Source organism: Oculina patagonica, chromosome 4 (genome assembly GCF_052425735.1).
Source record: "Oculina patagonica isolate OP01 chromosome 4, crgOcupat, whole genome shotgun sequence".
NCBI lineage: Eukaryota > Metazoa > Cnidaria > Anthozoa > Scleractinia > Oculinidae > Oculina > Oculina patagonica.
The window spans coordinates 49216795-49236665 of record NC_135761.1 but is presented as its reverse complement, the minus strand read 5'-3'; the positions used below and the strand labels follow the sequence as shown (position 1 = coordinate 49236665).

Here is a 19871-nt window from a genome sequence, read left to right as displayed (position 1 = left end):
ATTTCACTCTGCCTCACAATCACACAACAGACTCGTCAAAATTCCTTGCAAGATGAATCCAGTACACAAATAATTTGATTTCGCAAAAAATATTATTCATTTACACACATGCACAACAAAACGTCATCACGCAAACTTTACCTTTCCGATGTCAACTGTTTCAACGGTGAACTTGTAAGTCCTTCCCTTCTCAAAGCGTATCTTAGAATTTCCAGCTTGCCTGAGCTGAATCTGTTCCGTCATACCCTGATCACCAAAGAGTTGAATAAAAACATTCCCTTCTGTCCCGTCTCCAAGCACGTCTCCCATCTTAAGACAGAGCTGATATGCAACAACTGCAAAAAATAAACACAGTTTAGACTTAGAGCGATTTTCGATCAAATGTCGTAAACCCAAAACCACAGTAATCACTCTGGCCAATCACAAAGGACACAGACAATCCAGAGAACCAATCAAAACTCGAAGCACATACATGTAGCCGTCACAAAGCGGTGAGCGAGTCATGATTGGTTTTGATTTTACTTCTGAAAGTGACACGTGTGTTTTTAACCAATTACTTAGCGTAGTAATGTGAAACTAATGCAAATGCAAATTACTTATGACACTCAAGCACGTAGTCGTGTTCCGATCTACCATCTACTAATGGTTGGTTCTGATATGATCGCCCCGATCGTTTCTATTGCATCGATCGTTGCAAATACTGAGACGATCGTAGGCGATCGAAGAGATTGGAGGCGATCAGGAGTTCTCAAATAATCGTCCCGATCACCTGGTATGAGCGAAGGCCTAAGAAAAACGATAATTTTAGCCCTAGATCCAACACAATGGCAGCCTTTAATGAAAGAGCAAAACTCGTGGCCTCCTATCTTCTCATTTATTGCAGTTTTACGGCGAAGAAGGGAAAGCGAAGCTAGAAGGATAGAACAGGGGTGATCCAAGCGATCATGATCGCCATAATCGCCGCAGACGTTAGCGATCGTCTGTGTTATGTTCTCATATAATTCCCCTCTATCGCAAGGAAACTTTGTGAAGTGACAGATGCGATAGAATCGATCGGGGCGATTATATGAGAACCAGGCTTAAAGGTCCCTAACATTACACAAGTAGCAGTGCTTATTTATGACTTAACGCCATACTCACTTTTTCTGCTGTCCATTGAATCTGGAGGCACGGCGACCATTTCTGTTCTCTTCTCCTCAAAATGATATTCATCCGGTGGAGGCAACATCTCTTCTTCGTACCGATACTCATTCTTGGGGGGTGGTCTGGAGTATGCCCCACCAGGGGTCCCCACCTGTTTGCGTACCTCTTCAATGGTCAGTTCCTCCTGTGTCATGTGCTGTTTTGGTTCCCGTGGTCCAGTGGGTGGGGCGGACTGTGCAGGAGTGTGCATCTCTTTTGTCACCATTCTTTCTTCAATGATTTTTCTCTGGGGAGGTGTAGGAGCCATCTCCTTTCTTGGGGTGGTGTACCTGGGAAATAAATAAAACAAACAAAAGCTTGGATTACACTGGTGATTCGTGAACTAAGAAGTTCTTATGTAGACCAATGGTTCATTCCACACAAAATCGCCATGCAGTGTGGGGGTGATACTATGTCTGATTCAACATCCATACTGGTAGCAGCAGGCGAGGGCAGCAAAATCCTCAGAAGCAAGGTCACCATGGCAACCTAGTCAAGCCCATTCCAGGCTACTGTCAACATAACACTAAGAAGCCAGTGCGTGGATTGAGTACTTACCGAAGAATGTGGATGAGGGAGGGAGGGAAACGAAACGAGAAAGACAAGGCAATGTCAAGCAAAAGTACATGGCAGTGGCCCTGCTAACCTTCCTGGAACCCTCATCATAAAAATTAATTGGTGAAACTTGAGCATTGGTTTGGTTTTCACATTGCCAAAATTTCATTTTGCCTTGTGTAACAAACAACAACTCTGATACAAACATGTTTGTCATATCAGCATTACACCACAGTCGCACTGAAATTAGTTTTGAGGAACACTAGCCACCACTCACCTATACTCCTCTTCAATGACTGTTCTCTTGGTAGGAGTGGTGGAGTAACGCACTTCCTCCATCACAGTTTTCTGGGATGTTGGTGCCGTTTGGTACCTTAGTTCATCTGTTATCACCTTTTTTGTGGGTGTAGAGTATCTTGGTTCTTCTGGCTGTGGTTTCTTAGCTACTGGAGGTGGCACTTTGTAACTGGTGGTTGTTTTTTCAATGCTTGTTGTGATGGTGGTCTTGCTCGGAGAGGTTGGACCAGTTGGCGCTGGAACACCTACAATTGGCAAAAGCAAGACTCACGTTCAGCTATCTAGTGTTGGCTTCTCCAGATTTCACTGGTAACTTTCTTCTGACACTAGCAATGGACCCTAACTTCTAAATCTGCACACCAGAAATAAACTGAACTTAATGCAGTGCATACACGGGTTTCTTAAATAGCTTTCAGGAAATAATTATGTCAAAAAATTAACGTATACTAAATTAAAGTAGCTGACAACTTCTGCATTGTGTGAGGAAACAAAAGTTGCATTATCTTGAAGCGTGACATCTGGCATAAGCCTGGTATACAATATACGCTACCAAGGTCACACACAGTCTTGTAATCGTTTTACACAGGCCAACTGTAGATGTCTGTTTACTGAATCTAATAGAACTCGTCTAATATAATTTGTCTCTTTCCCTTTTATTTTGCATTAGTCCTTTCTAACTGCCCAGGAGTATTCTGCTTTATTTTCTTCACGGCGATTTCTTGCTGTGCTAAACTTGATCTCTGTTCGTGTCTCATTAACTTGTATTCCTGTTTAGACGCTTTGCCCATTTTTTCCTCTAGTTAGTTCCCAATCCTACTCAGAGGCAGAACCGGTCGATGGCCCATGACATTGGGTGATAGACTAACGTTATCGCCTATAAAAGAAATGTCCTCCCACCACCCTCCATAAAGAAGGTCACATAAATTCAAAGAAAGGAAGGTGGGTCATGCACAGCTTGTCGACACATGTACCTGGAAGCAGATCTCTCTCAATTTTGCCGTCATCTTCATTCTTGGCAAGCCATCGTTGACAAGGGAAGACACAATGTTCAGCGTGGGCTGGCACATCTACAGCAACTTCCTCAAGAAACCACCCTGGAGCCGAGCCGTTGTTGTCGTGTCCAATGCGCAGCTTTTGTACCTGTTAAAACCATGAGAAACAGAAAAAACAACATCCAATGGTTAACTTGTGAGGGGTACAAGCACAAGTTGCACCGAATGAATGCAAAGACAAATTACCAGCTAAGGACTGAACAAATATTAACCCTGCTGCATTGTTGAAAGCTCCAAAATCTTGGGTATCCATACATTAGGCCCTAACAGAACTCAAAACTTTTAGTACTCCTGAAGCTAAAACGTCTTTGCCAGGGCTTTGTACAGTAATATAATTCTGCATTTTGTGTTTTACATTTCTAGGTGGAAAGCAAAAAAAAATTCACGTGAAAAATGCCAGTCACTTCTTCCTAGGGTAATTACATAAATATATTTACTAATCGTTACAACATTGTTATCCCTTTGCTAACAGCCTATTAGCCTTCCTATTCTAAATTACTGGTTGCTGTTCAAAGGATGGTTAATGCAATCCACCTAATAAGCCACTACCCAGCCAATAGCATAGTTTGTTTTGTCAACACTTATCTGTTGGAAGGTGATTTATTCAGTCGACAGCCTCCATTACCCTTTACCCCAGTTGTTTATCCAGTGGATCGCATTATCCTCCCTTTGACAAGCTTAGCCCAAAAGAAACAAAAATTATAGGTTACCAGTAATTTCCCACATCTGTTAGTAGAATCATTTTTTTAAGTGCAACTGTACCTTTCCAACATCCACAGTTTCCACAATAAACTTGTCGACTCGTCCCTTCTCAAATCGCTTTTCTGCCTTCCCTCCCTGACGCAGCTGTATTTTCTCTGTTTCACCTTCATCGCCAATAAGCTGGAAATACACATTAGCATCAGTGCCAGCTAGCGCCATGTCTCCTGTCTTCACTGCTAAGTGATAAGATGTGTCTGTTGAGAGAACAACAAGATTTAGCACAGTTCACAAAGTGTCACATCGATATAGAAACAAACTATGGTCAACTCTTTTAAAGCAACCACCATTAAAATTAGAAATTACAAAATTAGCATAGGGCATGGTACATGTAGACCTCAAAAGATCATCAACTGGCTTAGTAAGAATGGAATCACATCAAGACGATAATAAATGTTTATTTAAATGTTTTTCTCAGTCGTTGTTGAAAACAACACCAAAGTAGATATACTAAATTCTTGGTGGCCACTTAATAGAGGTAACAACAATAGACAAGTCCTCATTGGGACGGCCAAAAGGTGGCTGTGGCCGCAAAATTAGGGTTTTATTTACAGTATTATACTGGCAATACGTTCCGGACTGATAACTGGCCATTGAATAGAGGTACTGTAACAACAATGGACAAATCGTCATTGGGACGGCCGAAAGGTGGCTGTGGCCGCTTAATAGAGGTGGCCAGTAAATAAGTTTTTTTTACAGTATTATATTGACAATACTTTTAGGACTTTAATAACAAGCCACCTGACTGCTTAATGGGTGGCCATTAATATTAGGGGTTCAACTGTAGTAGCACAGTAATTCTTACTTGGACGTGGTGGTCTTGGTTGGCCAGGAAGCACGTCTCTCTCTATTTTCCTGTCACCTTTGCCCTCCGTCAGCCAGCAGTGGCATGGAAAGATGGCACGGTCCCCTTCAGCAGGAGCTACTTCTACCTCTTCTACAAAAATGCCCTTCCCATCTCCTTTACTGTCATGGCCAATGCGCAGTCTGTCAATCTGAAAGACAACATTACCTTGCGTTACATGGGTTACAATGACAGCCACTTGCACTCATGCAGCTAGAACTTAACGTTAGTTCTCAGCACACTTTGGAAAGTTTGAGGGAGGATTTTAAACTACTTAATAATCAATACAAACATAAACTTTTATCTGTGAAACTTTCCAATTCTTCCAAACCTGCAGGAGGCACAGTGGTCTAATGATAAGTGTGCTGGACTCCAGATGGAGAGGTCCGGGTTTGAGCCACTTTACTCTCACAGTGCCTCCTCTCTCCAGCCAAGTGTAATGCTGGGGGGTAACCCTGTGATGGACTAGCAGTCCCATCTCAAACTCATTCAGTGATGCAGCATTGTTTTGCTGGTTTCTCCGTTTTTCACCAAAAGGTGGGTGGTGGGGGTAGAAATACTCCTAGTCTCTTCATGCGACTGAAACCGGGATAAGCTCTGGCCTGATTAGCCACACTGGGACCGTATGCAGACTTCACCCTTTTCTCATATTTGCATAAGGCTGTTTAAAAATGTGCACCCTTTTCTATTTTTTTTTTCTTCCTTTATTGGACTATTGCAGGAGGCTCAGCCCAAAAGGGGTAAATAACGATACCTTTTTCAGGCTGGAAGTATATATACTAGTTATGCAACGCTTTCGAGTGGTATACTATGGAATATCCCACAAGTCACTTGTATTTTCTCGGTATACACACGAGCCTTTAGGCGAGTGTGTATACGAAGAAAATACAAGTGACAAGTGGGATATTCCATAGTATTCCACGAGAAAGTGTTGTGTAACTATTTTATACCATGCCATAGAAAATACGCTTACTAAATTTCATCGAGAATAAGATCGCAGCGCACGATGGGAAGGTTGGGTTGAATACCGTTGAATATACAACGGCTTTCCTGTATTCTGATTGGCTGTATTTTCTATGGCATGGTATAAAAAAGGGTAGGGATTTTACAAGTTGGTATACACGTCAGAAAAGGCTAGGTAAAACTACTAACAGTCTTTTAGGTATTTAAAAGTGCCTTTTAAAATATTTTGAACAGCCAAGTAATTCTTCTTAATCTACACTGATGGTTGACCCACCTTTCCAATATTCACAGTCTCTACAGTAAACTTGTATGTTCTTCCTTTCTCAAACTTGTTCAGTGATGATCCCACAGGTCGCAGCATTATTTTGCTGGTTTCTCCTTTTTCGCCAAACAACTGAACATAGAGGTTGGTGTCGGGACTAAGGACTTCACCAAGTTTGACTGACATTGTGTATGCAATATCTGAAAAAACATAACATAGACATTTATTTTACTTAAACAATGAATTTTGCTTTAACAAACTACTTGACGCACTTTACTGCACAGTCTGGAGATAGTTGGTTTGTGGATTCATTTGTGGAGGCAAGGTGGCCTAATGGTTAATGCGTTGGCTCTGGATCAAGCAGTCCAGGTTCCAGACCTGGCTGGGGCACTGCATAGTGTTCTTGGGCAAGTCACTTCCCTCTCACAGTGCCCCTTTTCACTCATTGTATATTAAATGGGCCCCAGCCAATTTAATGTTGGAATGGATTAGCATCCCATCCTGTGGGGAAGAGATATACTCCTAGTTGCTTAATGCTACGGAAACAAGGATAAGCTCTGGCCTGATAGGCCGACAACTTTCAGGTTTTCGGCTTTTACCTTACAAACAAAAGTTATGATAAATGTTGTGTTGTTCCAGAAAATATCCATACCCCTCCCGCGGAAGGGTCTTTGATTTGAATCCCCCCATCCTTTTGAAAATTACAGTTAAGCCCCATACATTACTTGGTTTAAAAATTTTGGCTTTCGAGACCCCCCACCCCCTTGGTATTTCCAATGACCGTCCATGGGATGGGTGTGGATATTTTCTGGAGCTTCACATTATAGCTTTAACGAAAACTTACTATAAATGCAATATTAAATGCAATAGATTTACATGAAAAACACTGTGTACTCATATGACCTACTTGGTAAAGGTGTAACTGCAAACATCTCCCTCTCAATTTTACCATCGTCGACATCCTGTGCTAGCCAGCATCGACAAGGAAATTTCACTCTGTCCTGCCGTGCTGGAACCTCAACCTCAACTTCTTCCACAAAGAAGCCTGAGCCATAACCTGTATGGTCATGACTGAGCTTAATTCTGTCAACCTGTCACAAAAATAATGCCACAACAAGAAATCTTAGATTTATAAATTAATGCAAATAACAAGCCAGATTATGGTATATTTAAAGCGGGGAACTATTTATTGGTTTGCAAAACATGCACATTTTGATGCTTCAGTACTGCATTTGTCTACCAAAAGTCTATTTTCTTTCTTCGCTGAACTTTCGACAACACAAATACTTTGAATCCACTACATTTTGTTATGTAAACAATACTTATAATCAATCTGAATTACATCTTTGGCAGCATGACCGCAAATTCGTTGCCAGTTTCATGCCTGGAATTTGAAGATGTCGTGGTTCTATTTTATCCTTGGTACAATTAAGCATTTTCCTTTGTTCTTGCGTAAGGTACATGTAATACATATATATGATACAATTACCAAATTGTACCAAGGATAAAATTGAACACAACATAGACAGCAAAATCGAAATTAACTCTGTAGTGAAAACTCTTGTAAATCAATGTTCATGAATATCCTAAAATTTATTTGGTAATTCTGGAAATGATAAAATTTTGTATGACCCAAGAAGGTTGCTCTTATGTAAAACATACTGTAGTCTCATCAGCATTAAAAACTCCCTTAAATAATAAAAGAAAGATGTTCACCCTATGGATTGTACCTTTCCAATGTCCACAGTATCTACAGTGAACTTGTAAGTCCTCCCTTTCTCAAACTTGTTTCTTGTATCCCCTGCTTGCCTAAGCTGTATCTTTGCTGTATTGCCTCGCTCACCAAACAACTGGATGTAAACATTGCCATCAGTCCCAGAGCCTTTGACGTCACCCACTTTTATACTAAGATTGTATGTGGCTGTAAAATAAAATTCATCTGATCAACTCTTGGGCAAAAAGTTTACTATATGTAGAAGTAAAGTGGACACAATTAACAATAAGTTTTTTGGGCAGGCAGCAGCTCTCGCAAGATATCGCATTAATGGCTCATTACCAGGGCTGCAAATAACAGTTGGTTATCGGACATTGGCCAAGCAAAATTTGCTAATGTCCGACGAGATCCCAAGTGTTGACTGACATTACGTTCGGACAATTTTTGGATCGTAAATTATTTTACGGCAACGATGAATAAAAATCTGTCTGACCGTGCAATTTTGTTTTGTCTGTCTGACCAAGATGGTGTCTTAGCAGGACATATGTCCTTTCAAGTGAAAAAAATTATTTGCAGCCTTGCATTACCCTTTAAAAGAACTGTTAGGAACAATGCCCCTAGGTCCATAAACAATAGTAACAGCTAGACTAGAGGACAAGTAGAAATACAAGCTTACGGGAACTGTTACACTACTGAGTTTTTTTATTCTCGCTTTTCAAAACAATAGAAAGTCACTTAGCACCTGTCAGTGTTAGCTTTAAAATTCAATTAGTGAAAGAGATTTCCATTTAATTTGTCAGACAAATTTTAAAGCACAAAAAACTGGCATGAAAAATAATTATAGTTCTAAATATAAAACAATTCTGTATTATTTTTACATTCTAATGCTTTTTGTGACGATAAAATGAAAATGTATATGTATACATGTACATGTACAGCGTATAATGGTAAGAGAAAATCAAAAGCGAATAAAAAAACACAATTGAAACATTTACAAGAGGCAAAGTCAATGTTGAATTTCTACAAAAGGTAAACTGCAAAAACCAAACTTACAATGTAACAATACATTGTAAAACCACTTTGGATTCATGTAATTGTATTTGGTGTTGATTAAAGAGAAAAGAACATGTTTGAAGTGTAAATTTAAACTGAATAGCTAGATCACAAAAACCAACAAGGTAGTATCAATCAGCATACTCAAAATTGCTGTCAGAAGGTGGCAAAATCTTGACAACGAACAGTGTAAACCTAACTCCTATAGGATCATTCCTGAGAAAAACATTGAATTGTCGATACAAAAATACCTTTTGGTTTATCATCTGGAACAACCAAGGGAAAAAACCTCATAAAAAGTGACTGGGCATTCCAAAAATCCATTTCAGTTTAAATTCAAATTCTAACACAATTTTCTAGTGTGATTAATTATTAAACAAAAGCCACGGATGAGATCAAAAAATAAACACCTTTAATTCAACGGCACACCTGCCTTGATATAGGACAATAATGGAAACAAAAGTCAAAAGAAACAAAACGTCTTCGAGCTTTTTAAATTATCATTTCATCTCGCTTTTCAACAACAAGCAGCTTAGGGTTTTAATGTTAATGGTTTTAATTGCATTTGAACCTAATTCAGACCACATTTTCAAAGGAAGAACTAAATGGGTGCTTTACAAAAACATTTCAGACGGTACAATGTAGAATGTTTTCCTTGTATAAAGAACATCCACCATTAGAAAAGTGAGAGATGAAGTTATAAATATTCATTTTGAAAGACATTACTTTAGCTGTATAATTAAATTATTGTTTTAAATACCTACTGTGAGCAAACTCTTGATAAATAATGAAATTCTTATACTTTGCACAATGTGATTCAATTTACATTACAATATTTTAGCCACATTTGATACTTTCAAATTTCTCAAATTAACTTCTATTAATTTTATTACAAAATGGAAATTAAAATGCATCATTCTATGTACATGTAGCTTAAAAGTTAGGACAGGATATGAAATATAATTGTAATTCCTTACAAGAATTTTGAAAAAGGTTTATTTGCCCAGTGATGTCCAAAGCAACAGCAACACAGTGCAAACCACAACACACAAATTTCTTATGCTTACCAACAATAGGTCAGCCATATACATGTAAAACATGTTAGAAGACCCCCCCCCCCCCTCAATCTCTCTTTCTCTATAACTTATCTTCCCTGCCAGTAAGCCAAATTTTAAAGGAAGATAAAGAGGGAGAGTCTTTTTTAGCTTTTGAGTAATATTTATGCATGGCTTTTGTACATTTTAAACCTTTTCAGGATCAGATTCAAAATTCTCAATAGCAATTTTACATGTACACACCTTCTACTACTTGCCTTGGGAGAATTTGCCTTTCTAACAGGACATGTTTCTTTCTGAGATGATTAGGCCATTGACCTGCCCTAAGTTTTTTTTTCCAGTGAGGAATTCATCACAACTCAGGATTATAAATTTAAGTTGTTGAGAAGCATTATAAAAATGCCATTTACACAATGAACAGTGCATGTATAACTTACTGCTTTGCCGTCCAGATGCACTTGATGTTCGCGGCATGGTGGTTGATGATGACGATGGAGTTCCCCTGGGTGTTGAAGATGTACTGCGTGGTAGTGACTGACTCGCTAATCCATAAGGTTTAGCACTGACTGAACCAGATTGAGATGAATGACGTGAACCTGAACAACAACAACAACAACAAAAAACATTATGTAAACATATAAACAAAACATACAATTATTCATAAACCTTGTTAAATGTTTCAAAAATAAGATTATAAGCACAAGCGCACAAGAAAACACAAGTCTGAGGTACAGCTACAGAATAAGCACAAGCATAAGCACAAGATAAAAACATGTTCCTTTCCCTTGTGCTTGCGTTTGCATGCTTGTGCTTTCACTCATGTTATGCTTATTTCACAAGTGTGAACCCGCATGAAATAAGCATAAATTATGCGCAAGATTTGGCAGTTGATGTGGCTTCTGTCATGCAATCAGAGGTTTCAAAATGTTTTGAAGTAGGTGTCAACAACTAGGCGGCTGTGACAACACTGAGCTTGTTTGTCCGAGCTGATTAACCAGTGTCATGTAATCAAGTAGCCGGCAGAGCTCTGGCAGTTGCGGGCTTGTTGTCATCATCACTCATCATCATCATCACTTTGTTTACCCTCGGATTTGAAGAGTAGCTTATACAGCTAATATCTCTGAGCATTTCACAGTAAGCACAATACAACGGGCAAAGACCAGACCACAACACCGGGAACTCCATGCCCTACTCTTTACGATAAGCGTGTGGGTTCTTTTAACGTCCCCTGCTGACCATAACACTGAAGATGCAGGAGACGGGGCCTACGGTTTATCGTCCTTATCCAAGAAGACTAGAATATCTAACCATTTGCAGATGTTATTGCAAAGGCAGCATATTCTCCTCAGTTATTTCAAGACCCTTTATTTTTTTTATTTTGAAAACCCTGTGCAATGTTAATCAGAATTTCTAATTTCTAATTTCAGTGGGCTTGAGTATGTCATCTTGTGCTTGTACTTATCACAAGTGTAAACATCACTGTGGTTAGGCTTGAGCTTACACTTGTGCTTAGCTCACGAGTGGAAACCAGGCTTCAGACATTATAGGAGCCATGCCTGTTACCTGTGGGTGTCTGGTAACCATCTGACATGTGCCCATTTGGATTATTTGCAGTGGGTGTCCGTCTGCCATCCCCTGAACCATAACCACCTTGGCTGCCTGGACTGTAAGGTCTCCGATAATCCTCAACTGAAGACTGCGACCCAGGGCCACGCCTTGCAGACCGGTACTCGTCGCCTGGAACATACTGCTTTGTTAGCACTGTAGGTGTGCTTCCATTGACGGCTCGATTGTCGAATGTGTATCTTTCTACCGTAGTTTGAGTGCTGCCAGGATCAAAGCTATCTTCCACAACCTTCCCATCCAATGTTCTTAATGTGCGAACCTCTGTTCTAGTGACGACTTTCTTAACAGTTTGCCCTGGAGTGAGGTCTGAAAAAAGAAGCCCCAAGCACAAAACATCAAACCCCTTACAGAACGTCATACATTATTTTCTTACAAAGTACTAGTTTTGAGAACTGAATAGTACATCAACAAAACATTGGTCATTTACTTTTCATCTACTTCTTACACCATAAGCATGTCCTAGGATTTCAAATTTGCATGGGAAAAACTGTTGTGGTTCTGTGTCCAGTAATCATAAGTAATGATCAGTGATGAAATGAAAAGTTTCAGAGAAACTATGGAAAGTTATGGCGGGAGCTAAATTAGGCATGAAAAGTAGCTTTGACAACCAGCAGGTTGTAGCAAAATAATGATACTCAGAACCAGAAATAGTATGCAGCAACTGTCAGCTCTTAAAATTGTCAACTATCGGGTGGAGCGGAGGTTTTGACTCTGAGGGGGGGGGGGGGGGGGGGCTAATAACTTTAAATTTTGGTACGTTGAAATACCATACCCCGTTCTGGAAATTCTCTCTAAAATGGATAGCCCCATTCTAGATTGGGAGCCCAAAATCATGACTCTGTTGGGCGGCACATACCCATACAGGCAATTTGGGGGAGTCCCCCCCCGGGGGGTTTCAACTATATCACTAACTCAGCAGCTTCTATCTCCATGAAATGAAATGGCCGTGCAGATCTTAAATCTATCAACAACAATTTCCATCGGTTAGTACTGACCAGCCTCCATGAGATCCTTCTCCCAGTCTTGATTCATAATTGCATTGGAATGTGATCCTGATACTGCTGCAGGGTTTCCGTGATCCATTGTCCTGCTGTACAGAGGGTCCTGATCATCCCTGCAAATATAAAACAAAACATATTATTGCACTTTTCAATAACATGCGAGCTCTGTTGACCTTTGTTCCAATCTAGTTCCCAGAGCCTGCGTTATCCTTGATCAGAGGTCAGGAAACTCAACAGCTTTGGACAAAACCAAAACCGGAACCAGGAAATCCTGGTTCCGGTTTGATTGTGCATGTGCGCCAGAGATTGTGGGGAAATGAACAAGTTTTCAACAGCCACTCAGATTCAGCGACTTTTTGGGCCGGGCTTTCAGAGTAGCCCATAGGTCTCAATCCCTGGTGCGGAGCAGAAGGATTGGTCCTCTAGGGGCAAGATTGCCTCCGTTCAATCAATGCTTATCATTTTTCGCTGCTGTCAATCATCTAAGCAGACCTCTCAGGAAACACGAGCTCTCTTCAACCAGTCCAAAAGGTCATGTTTCTTGATTGTGATTGGAAGATTTTGATCCTTTGTTTTTTGTTTCTGTTTTTCAAGGTCTGTTGGCTGTTCACCAAAATTTGATTGATGGGAATAAAAAATGCAATCATTAGGTAAGATTGGTTTTTGAGCTTCAGAGTTCCCATGGTACTAAAGGGCACAAATATTTGGAAAGAATGAAGGTTGGTTGAAAAATGAGCAAGATATTATGCATCAATCAATGGCTTCCCTGGGGGGCCATTCCCAGGGACCATCCCAGGGAGATTTGTCCAAATGCCTACTTAAAGCTCAACAAATTTCCCTGCGTGTAAGGTGTAAGGTAGAGGAATTCTGACAAATCACCCCCCCCCCCCCCAGGTGCAACGATAAGGACCAGGTTTCTAGTTAATGCACAAAATAAAATTAATGTACAAATTTTTCACACGAGCACAAGCACTGTGAAAATCATCTAAATAATAATACTGTCTAATAATAATTAATAGAATAAAGAAAACACAGCTACAAAACTGCTCTGACTGTTGTATTAATAAAAACAAACGAAATGTTTCCACCTAATAAATTGCCTATTACACATAAATTGAGAAGATAAAACATAACATCGCTGGACAACCCCTCGCACTAATTTATGTCATGTTCACATAATATTATTCTCATTTACTTTAGTCGCCATGTCAAATACAATTAAATTAAATGTAAATAAATTTCATTTACATGTAGGCTACAATGACCAACATGCAACACTTTCCTATAAATCAATAGCAATACAAACATCAAATAACTGAACTCATTTGCATGATGTTTGTTAATTTTGAATGATCAACAACAGTGAGCTCGCGCCATTCCTCTTAATTTATTATCTGTTAAATAACATTGTGGTCTACATTTTTTGGTTTCAATCAAGTCTGTCTTTCCATCTACAATATATGTTAGATCTATAGACAAAGTATTCTTGATTGTTAGCTTTTGGAACTACGATAATATCATGTTTTTAAAATGTTGCCAAGAAAGTCTTCAGTTGATAACATGTATGTTACCTTTTAAAATTTTAAAATCAGGATGAAAACTGATGAATTTCCAAAGAAACAGTTGCCCACTGAGATGACAAGTGCTTAATCTTAACAAGGCTTCCACAAAAATATATTCAAAAACTGGCTGTGCACAGTTTGATACAAAGAAAACATGGCCACTTAGATTAAATTAAAAATCTCACCTATGAGAAAATGTTATTGATATTTTGAAGTCTCTCATTTGTTTCTCACCAAATGTGATTTCAACACCACACAAATCCATGCTTTCCTAATATTAATCTAAAGTCCCGCAGTACACATTCATGGGTAAAAACTTAAGATCAGGAGTACAAAAAACAGTAAACATTACCCCTGTGAAAGTCAATGAATACCAGCTGCAGTGATGAAATGTAAGTAACAGTGTATTTTTTTGAAGCAATTTTTGCACCTGTCACTGAAGTCCAAATCCTTTTAAAAGGAGACTGTTCTTGAGTGTTTAATTGTCTTTTGTTTACCTTTTTTTAGGTTTAATTTACAAGCTCTGAAATAGATTCTGTAGAAGCAATGCCTTTACTGGTACCAAACATTTTGCTTTATTATTTATATGCTCAGACTACAAAAATAATTCATTTCATTCATCATTTCTACTGTCAGTAGAAGAATTTATAGTTTATCTTTCTGAAGATTAATTAGCAAGTAAGCTCAATTTAAATACTGACTGTTAATTAAGGAAAAATCATGGTTAAAACTCAGTACAATTCCTACTATTGGAAATTTATGATGTGGAAAAGAGTGCGGAAAATGCCGCAGTACGTACCTTGAGTCAGATAGGCCTCTTTCTTGAAGAACTTTCCTAAGAATGAAAATATGCAAAGGTTAGAACAACTCACTCCCTAGAATACATGTTTTTAATTTATTGTTCACTTCATGATGAAAGAAAATAGAAATTCCATAAAAAATCTCGCAGAATGGCAGATATGTTCACACTTTGCGCTTAAAATTAATTGATGATCCTCAAATAAAATTTGTGAAATAGAATCTTCTCAAGTGTAACTAAGATTTTGAATGTGAAAAACCTGGAACTCGGTCGTGTTTAACAGTCCCAGTACACATGCACGTACATGTACCACATACCAATAATGTAACAGTAAATGTCATTGAATATCGTAATTAACTAGAGCTTAAAACCACTTGAACCAAGACAAACAGTCATTCCCCAAGTACGTTCCTCTTTTCCCACAAATATAAAATCTTTTGTACACAAACCTTAAAAAAGAAAATGCCATCTAATGTTTGACAACCAAGCTCGACATTCATCCAGACATTTTCACAGAGTAGAAGGTTTTGTACCACATACATGTCATATTAACACACACTGACAATATTTTATGACTTAACTTGTCCTCGAAATGCCATAAATGATAAAATTAAAACACTAACAATCAACTCATGATAACATAGAAAAGTAGTCTTCCAATACATTATTTTCATGGGAGACTCAAGCAATAAAAAGAGCCGGGCATAATACTCTCTCAGGACTTGCCAAAAATTATCGTGTCTATCTGTAAGCCTGCAGATGTCAGATTACGTATCACTTTAACTGTGAAGTTACTTAAAATAATATCTTATTTTTCAGTTCATCATCTCGATAGCCTTGTTAAACAAGCCACAAAAATATCAACCATGGTCTACAAGTTGTCAAGGAATAATTTCCTTCCCACAAGAATGACAAAACACACAAAGGATATTAAATATTCAAAGACCACCGTGTGGATTAATTAGCATCTTCTCTGGACAATAAAGAAACCAGACTGACAAAAGCACAGTATGCAAAAAAATGTTAATAACGATTTCTATAAGTACATTTAGTAGAGCAGATCATCTTGAGGAAATTTGATTATTATATAAAGAAATTCTTTCACAAGGAAATCTTCACTAGCATGCTCTGTACTTGTACGGTTTTGCAAACAAGAAACAATTACATGCAACCTGGAAATGGCTTGATTACAATAACACAGTAAAAAACTGTAAGTTTGCACTTCAATGGTCAACTGTAAGTTTACATGTACTTTGTAGCTTAACGATAGTCTACTTCTACAAATGACTACGCCTTTAGTTTATTTTTCTCTTAATGACTAGCTTTAATTGCCATGCACACATCTGACAAAGCTACAAGCTATGTAAAGTGAAAACATGTGCAGTGAACTTTAACAAATACTCTTGTTAGAAATTCGTACACAAAATTATTAATTATTTTATTTACATGAAGTCTTAATCCTTTAATCCCTGTGATTAATCTTTTCACTCCTCCCAAGAATGGGCTTGTTTTAAAATAAAAACAACAATAAAAGAGAACCACATGAAAGTACTGCTCAATAGCTGTCATTTAAATGGCCACATACTATGGTTTCATCCACAGATTTAAAAGTTAGGACTGCCTTGTACAGCATAATGCATAAAATGTACATGTAGCAATACATCAATAGTTTTGATTCATAAAATTAATTTACATGGTCACACAAATAGGGTTTCATCCACAGATTTAAAGTTAGGACTGTGCCTTGTACAGCATAATGCATAAAATGTACATGTAGACAGTACATCAATAGTTTTAATTCATCAATTTACATTCATGCACGATCACACAACTAGGGTTTCATCCACAGATTTAAAAGTTTGGACTGTGCGGTACAGCATATTGCATAAAATGTACATTGTACATGTTGACAGTACATGCATCAATAGTTTTGATTCATAAATTTACCTGGTCACACAACAAGGGTATCATTTTACATGTATTTCTTTGTCACACACTAGCTGTTAGGGTTTCACCTCAGGCAAAAACAGTTGAATTACCAAGCATAAGATGTACATTATCATAGAATTTATACATGTTCGTGTACCTACAAGTTCAGTGAAATCCCATTTTCTTGAACCCTCAATTTCTCTAACCTCCCAATAACTCAAACCAAAAGTCATTACCCTTCCCTCAGGTGTATATTTGCTGCAGTTTTACTCCAGATTTCTCGAGCTCCTTAATTTTTAAACTAATTTTCATGATTATAATTGGAGGTTTGAGAAATCAGGATACCACCTTAAATATTTCTTTTGTACTCCTAAGATGTTACTCAGAAAGTAGTACCGTGATTTCAGTTACTATAATATGTGCTATTAGTATAATTTCCAGAGGTGAATTCAATTCTGATTGGTCGAGAAGCTTGGACTATGGTGAGATATTCACCGCGCTAGGCGGTGAATATTGCATCTCAAGGTTTGGCTTCTAAGCTATGCCACGTTTACCATCAAGACCAGTGAACATGGCGGCATTTACTGAATGAAGATTTCTCTCATTTAAAAGAAATCACTCCAACTCCTGGATATTTAAAACATGGGGAATTTTGCAAATTAACTGCCAAGGCTTTTGGACCGAAAATATTTTCAAGAGATGGTTTTCAAGGCATTAGAATTGATCATAAACACGTTGGTTCTGGAGATCGCAGCGGCCATGCACTCAGTCAGATCGACTGGCAAAACATTATTTAGCTCACTTCTCACTGGAGCCAGTAATTTCAAGAGGATTCACACAATTGCTCAGAAGTCACCATCGATCAAACAAAGGTACCAGATATCTATCTTTTTCGTAGTGCTTGTTTTGTTCCGCTTTATTGCTAAAACTTTGTTGTAAATTACGATTTCATTCGATGAATTAAACTGGTTTACATGTATGCAAGCGAGCATTTGGCAGCTTGTGTTTGTTGTTTTCGTGTTTAATTTTCTATTGTCATTTAGAAGGTTTTGATATTCACCTCTGAAAATTATACTAAAACAATTATTCGCCTCAGGCTCATTGTTTATTGTTGAATAATCACTTCGCCTTCGGCGAATAATTGTTAATTAAAACAATTCCAATATTTAATATTCAAACATTTCCTTAAACTAAGGGTTATTTACATTTTTGTATCTAACTAAGTATATACATTTACAAATGTATTTTTACCAAACTAACAACTTGAAATCCAATAATTTTTATGTACATGTGCACTTTTTTTCTTGTTAAGCTACCTTTAAAGCATTTTACATGGATTTCCAAAAACATATTGAACATGACTGTATATTTATTGCTCTAACAAGTACAATATTTCAAAAATAGAAAAAGATTAGTGAGTTCAGATACATGAACATGTACATGCATGTATGACATCAACTTGCCCATGTGTAATCACTCTCTTTTAAATAATTTCTACGCTTACAGTGCCATACATGATTAGTCAATGTTATTTGTACTTGTCAGGTTTTTTTCTTAGTACACAGTCAGCGAGTTTTTTATTATGTTAAGCTTAGCTTCCATTTGAAATTAAAACAATCAGTTACCCACTACTAAAGAAATGCTGCCATGGAAGTTAGCAGCTAGCAAATAAAACGAAATTACAAACGAATACAGCTCAAAGGAACGTTTCTAAATTTTAGATGGCATCAACACACACTAACACAAGACTGATTATTGTGAGGAACATTATTCAAACTGCTCAAACTCATAAAAAAATTTAAAACAAAGAAAATCATAACCGTGAAGGAAGTTTGGATACCCAGGTCTAATTTGCATACTTAGATTCTTACAATTTTATTTCTCTGTTTACTCCGCAGTTTTTTGTTTCGATTGAGAAGATATATCAAACACTTGAGACAGTGTTTCATCGGCTATCCAAACACCTTGAATTTCATCAAAAATACTCTGCTGTGTGCCGTATTTTCAACTCTCTTAGACTCGGTGTTTGGATATCCTGATAAAACACCGTCTCTCGTGTTTGATATATTACCTGAAAAACTGTGCCGCTGCTGTGTTGACATTCAATGGACTCAGACAGGTGATCAAACATTCTACAGACTGTTTTTCTCTCTAGTAACTCATAATTATTTTAATTTCATTCATGAATCGTGATCAGATGAAACCTTGCATCCCTGACTGAGATACAGTTGGTTTCACATCTATGTTCTCTTTTCAAATTATTTCCTTCCAAGAGTTCTGATATGAACAAGAACAGGTTTTTAAATTCTCACTGTGAGGTAATTTCTTTAGATAGAAATTTAAATGTTATATGCTCTCCAGGGAGTTTTGAATAAAATTTAAACAAATAAAATCTAAAACTAAAATCAAATAATCTCAGGGTAAAATTTACTTTCAAAAATCTTTCCTGTGTGTCCAAAATCACAGTAAGCATATTTGTTACATATGAGTGTATGTTGCTTTGTTGCTCATAATTATTTTAATTCCATTCATGAATCATGATCAGAAGAAACCTTGCATCCCTGACTGAGATACAGTTGGTTTCAGACCTATGTTTAGTACCACATTATTTTCAATCAATTCTCTTTTCAAATTATTTCCTTCCAAGAGTTCTGATATAAACACGATCAGATTTTTAAATTCTCAGTTTGAGGTAATTTCTTTAGATAGAAATTTTAAATGTTTTATGCTCTCCAGGGAGTTTTGAATAAAATTTAAACAAATAAATTCTAAAACTAAAATCAAACAATCTCAGGGTAACATTTACCTTCAAAAATCTTTCCTGCAAGTCCAAAATCAGAGTAAGCATAGTTGTTACATATAAGTGTACATGTATGTTGCTTTGTTTTTCCTTATTTGAATAAAACTAATATTTAATTTATTACAGATACACATGTATCAGATTGCATTTTTGGTTTTGTACAAAAATTAGCATGTCCATTTTTCCACACCTCAGGTGGTCAAAATATTATCAAAACTTAGCATACCGGTATTATTATTAAGGACGTGTTTACACAGAAATATACAGTATATTTTAAGTTCTAGAACAGATTAAAACAGGATTTTGAGACGTCCACATGACTGTAAACAAAACAATATTAAAATTATTTTTAACAACCAGCTGGCTCCTGGGAAAGTTCTTCAGATATATTTTTAACAGCCTATAGTATCATAATATT

The 19871-nt window shown here is 37.5% G+C and overlaps 1 protein-coding gene across 3 annotated transcripts in view; it reads right to left on the bottom strand.

Moving 5' to 3' along the window:
- Positions 1 to 19871, bottom strand: part of LOC144650375 (uncharacterized) — a 45728-nt gene that overhangs the window by 14168 nt on the left and 11689 nt on the right. For 2 of the 3 annotated variants that reach the window (XM_078510034.1, XM_078510032.1), the window contains 13 exons: positions 14725 to 14760; positions 12358 to 12476; positions 11300 to 11668; positions 10174 to 10332; positions 7645 to 7835; positions 6822 to 7005; positions 5927 to 6114; positions 4651 to 4840; positions 3849 to 4042; positions 3006 to 3174; positions 2015 to 2279; positions 1141 to 1472; positions 142 to 335 (listed from right to left, as the gene is read on the bottom strand). In XM_078510034.1, coding sequence (XP_078366160.1) covers positions 142 to 335; positions 1141 to 1472; positions 2015 to 2279; positions 3006 to 3174; positions 3849 to 4042; positions 4651 to 4840; positions 5927 to 6114; positions 6822 to 7005; positions 7645 to 7835; positions 10174 to 10332; positions 11300 to 11668; positions 12358 to 12445 — 2523 coding nt within the window. In that variant the 5' untranslated portion in view covers positions 12446 to 12476; positions 14725 to 14760. Of the gene's footprint in view, positions 1 to 141; positions 336 to 1140; positions 1473 to 2014; positions 2280 to 3005; positions 3175 to 3848; positions 4043 to 4650; positions 4841 to 5926; positions 6115 to 6821; positions 7006 to 7644; positions 7836 to 10173; positions 10333 to 11299; positions 11669 to 12357; positions 12477 to 14724; positions 14761 to 15173; positions 15209 to 19871 lie in introns of those variants that run through there. The other variant, XM_078510033.1, reaches the window with a different exon arrangement.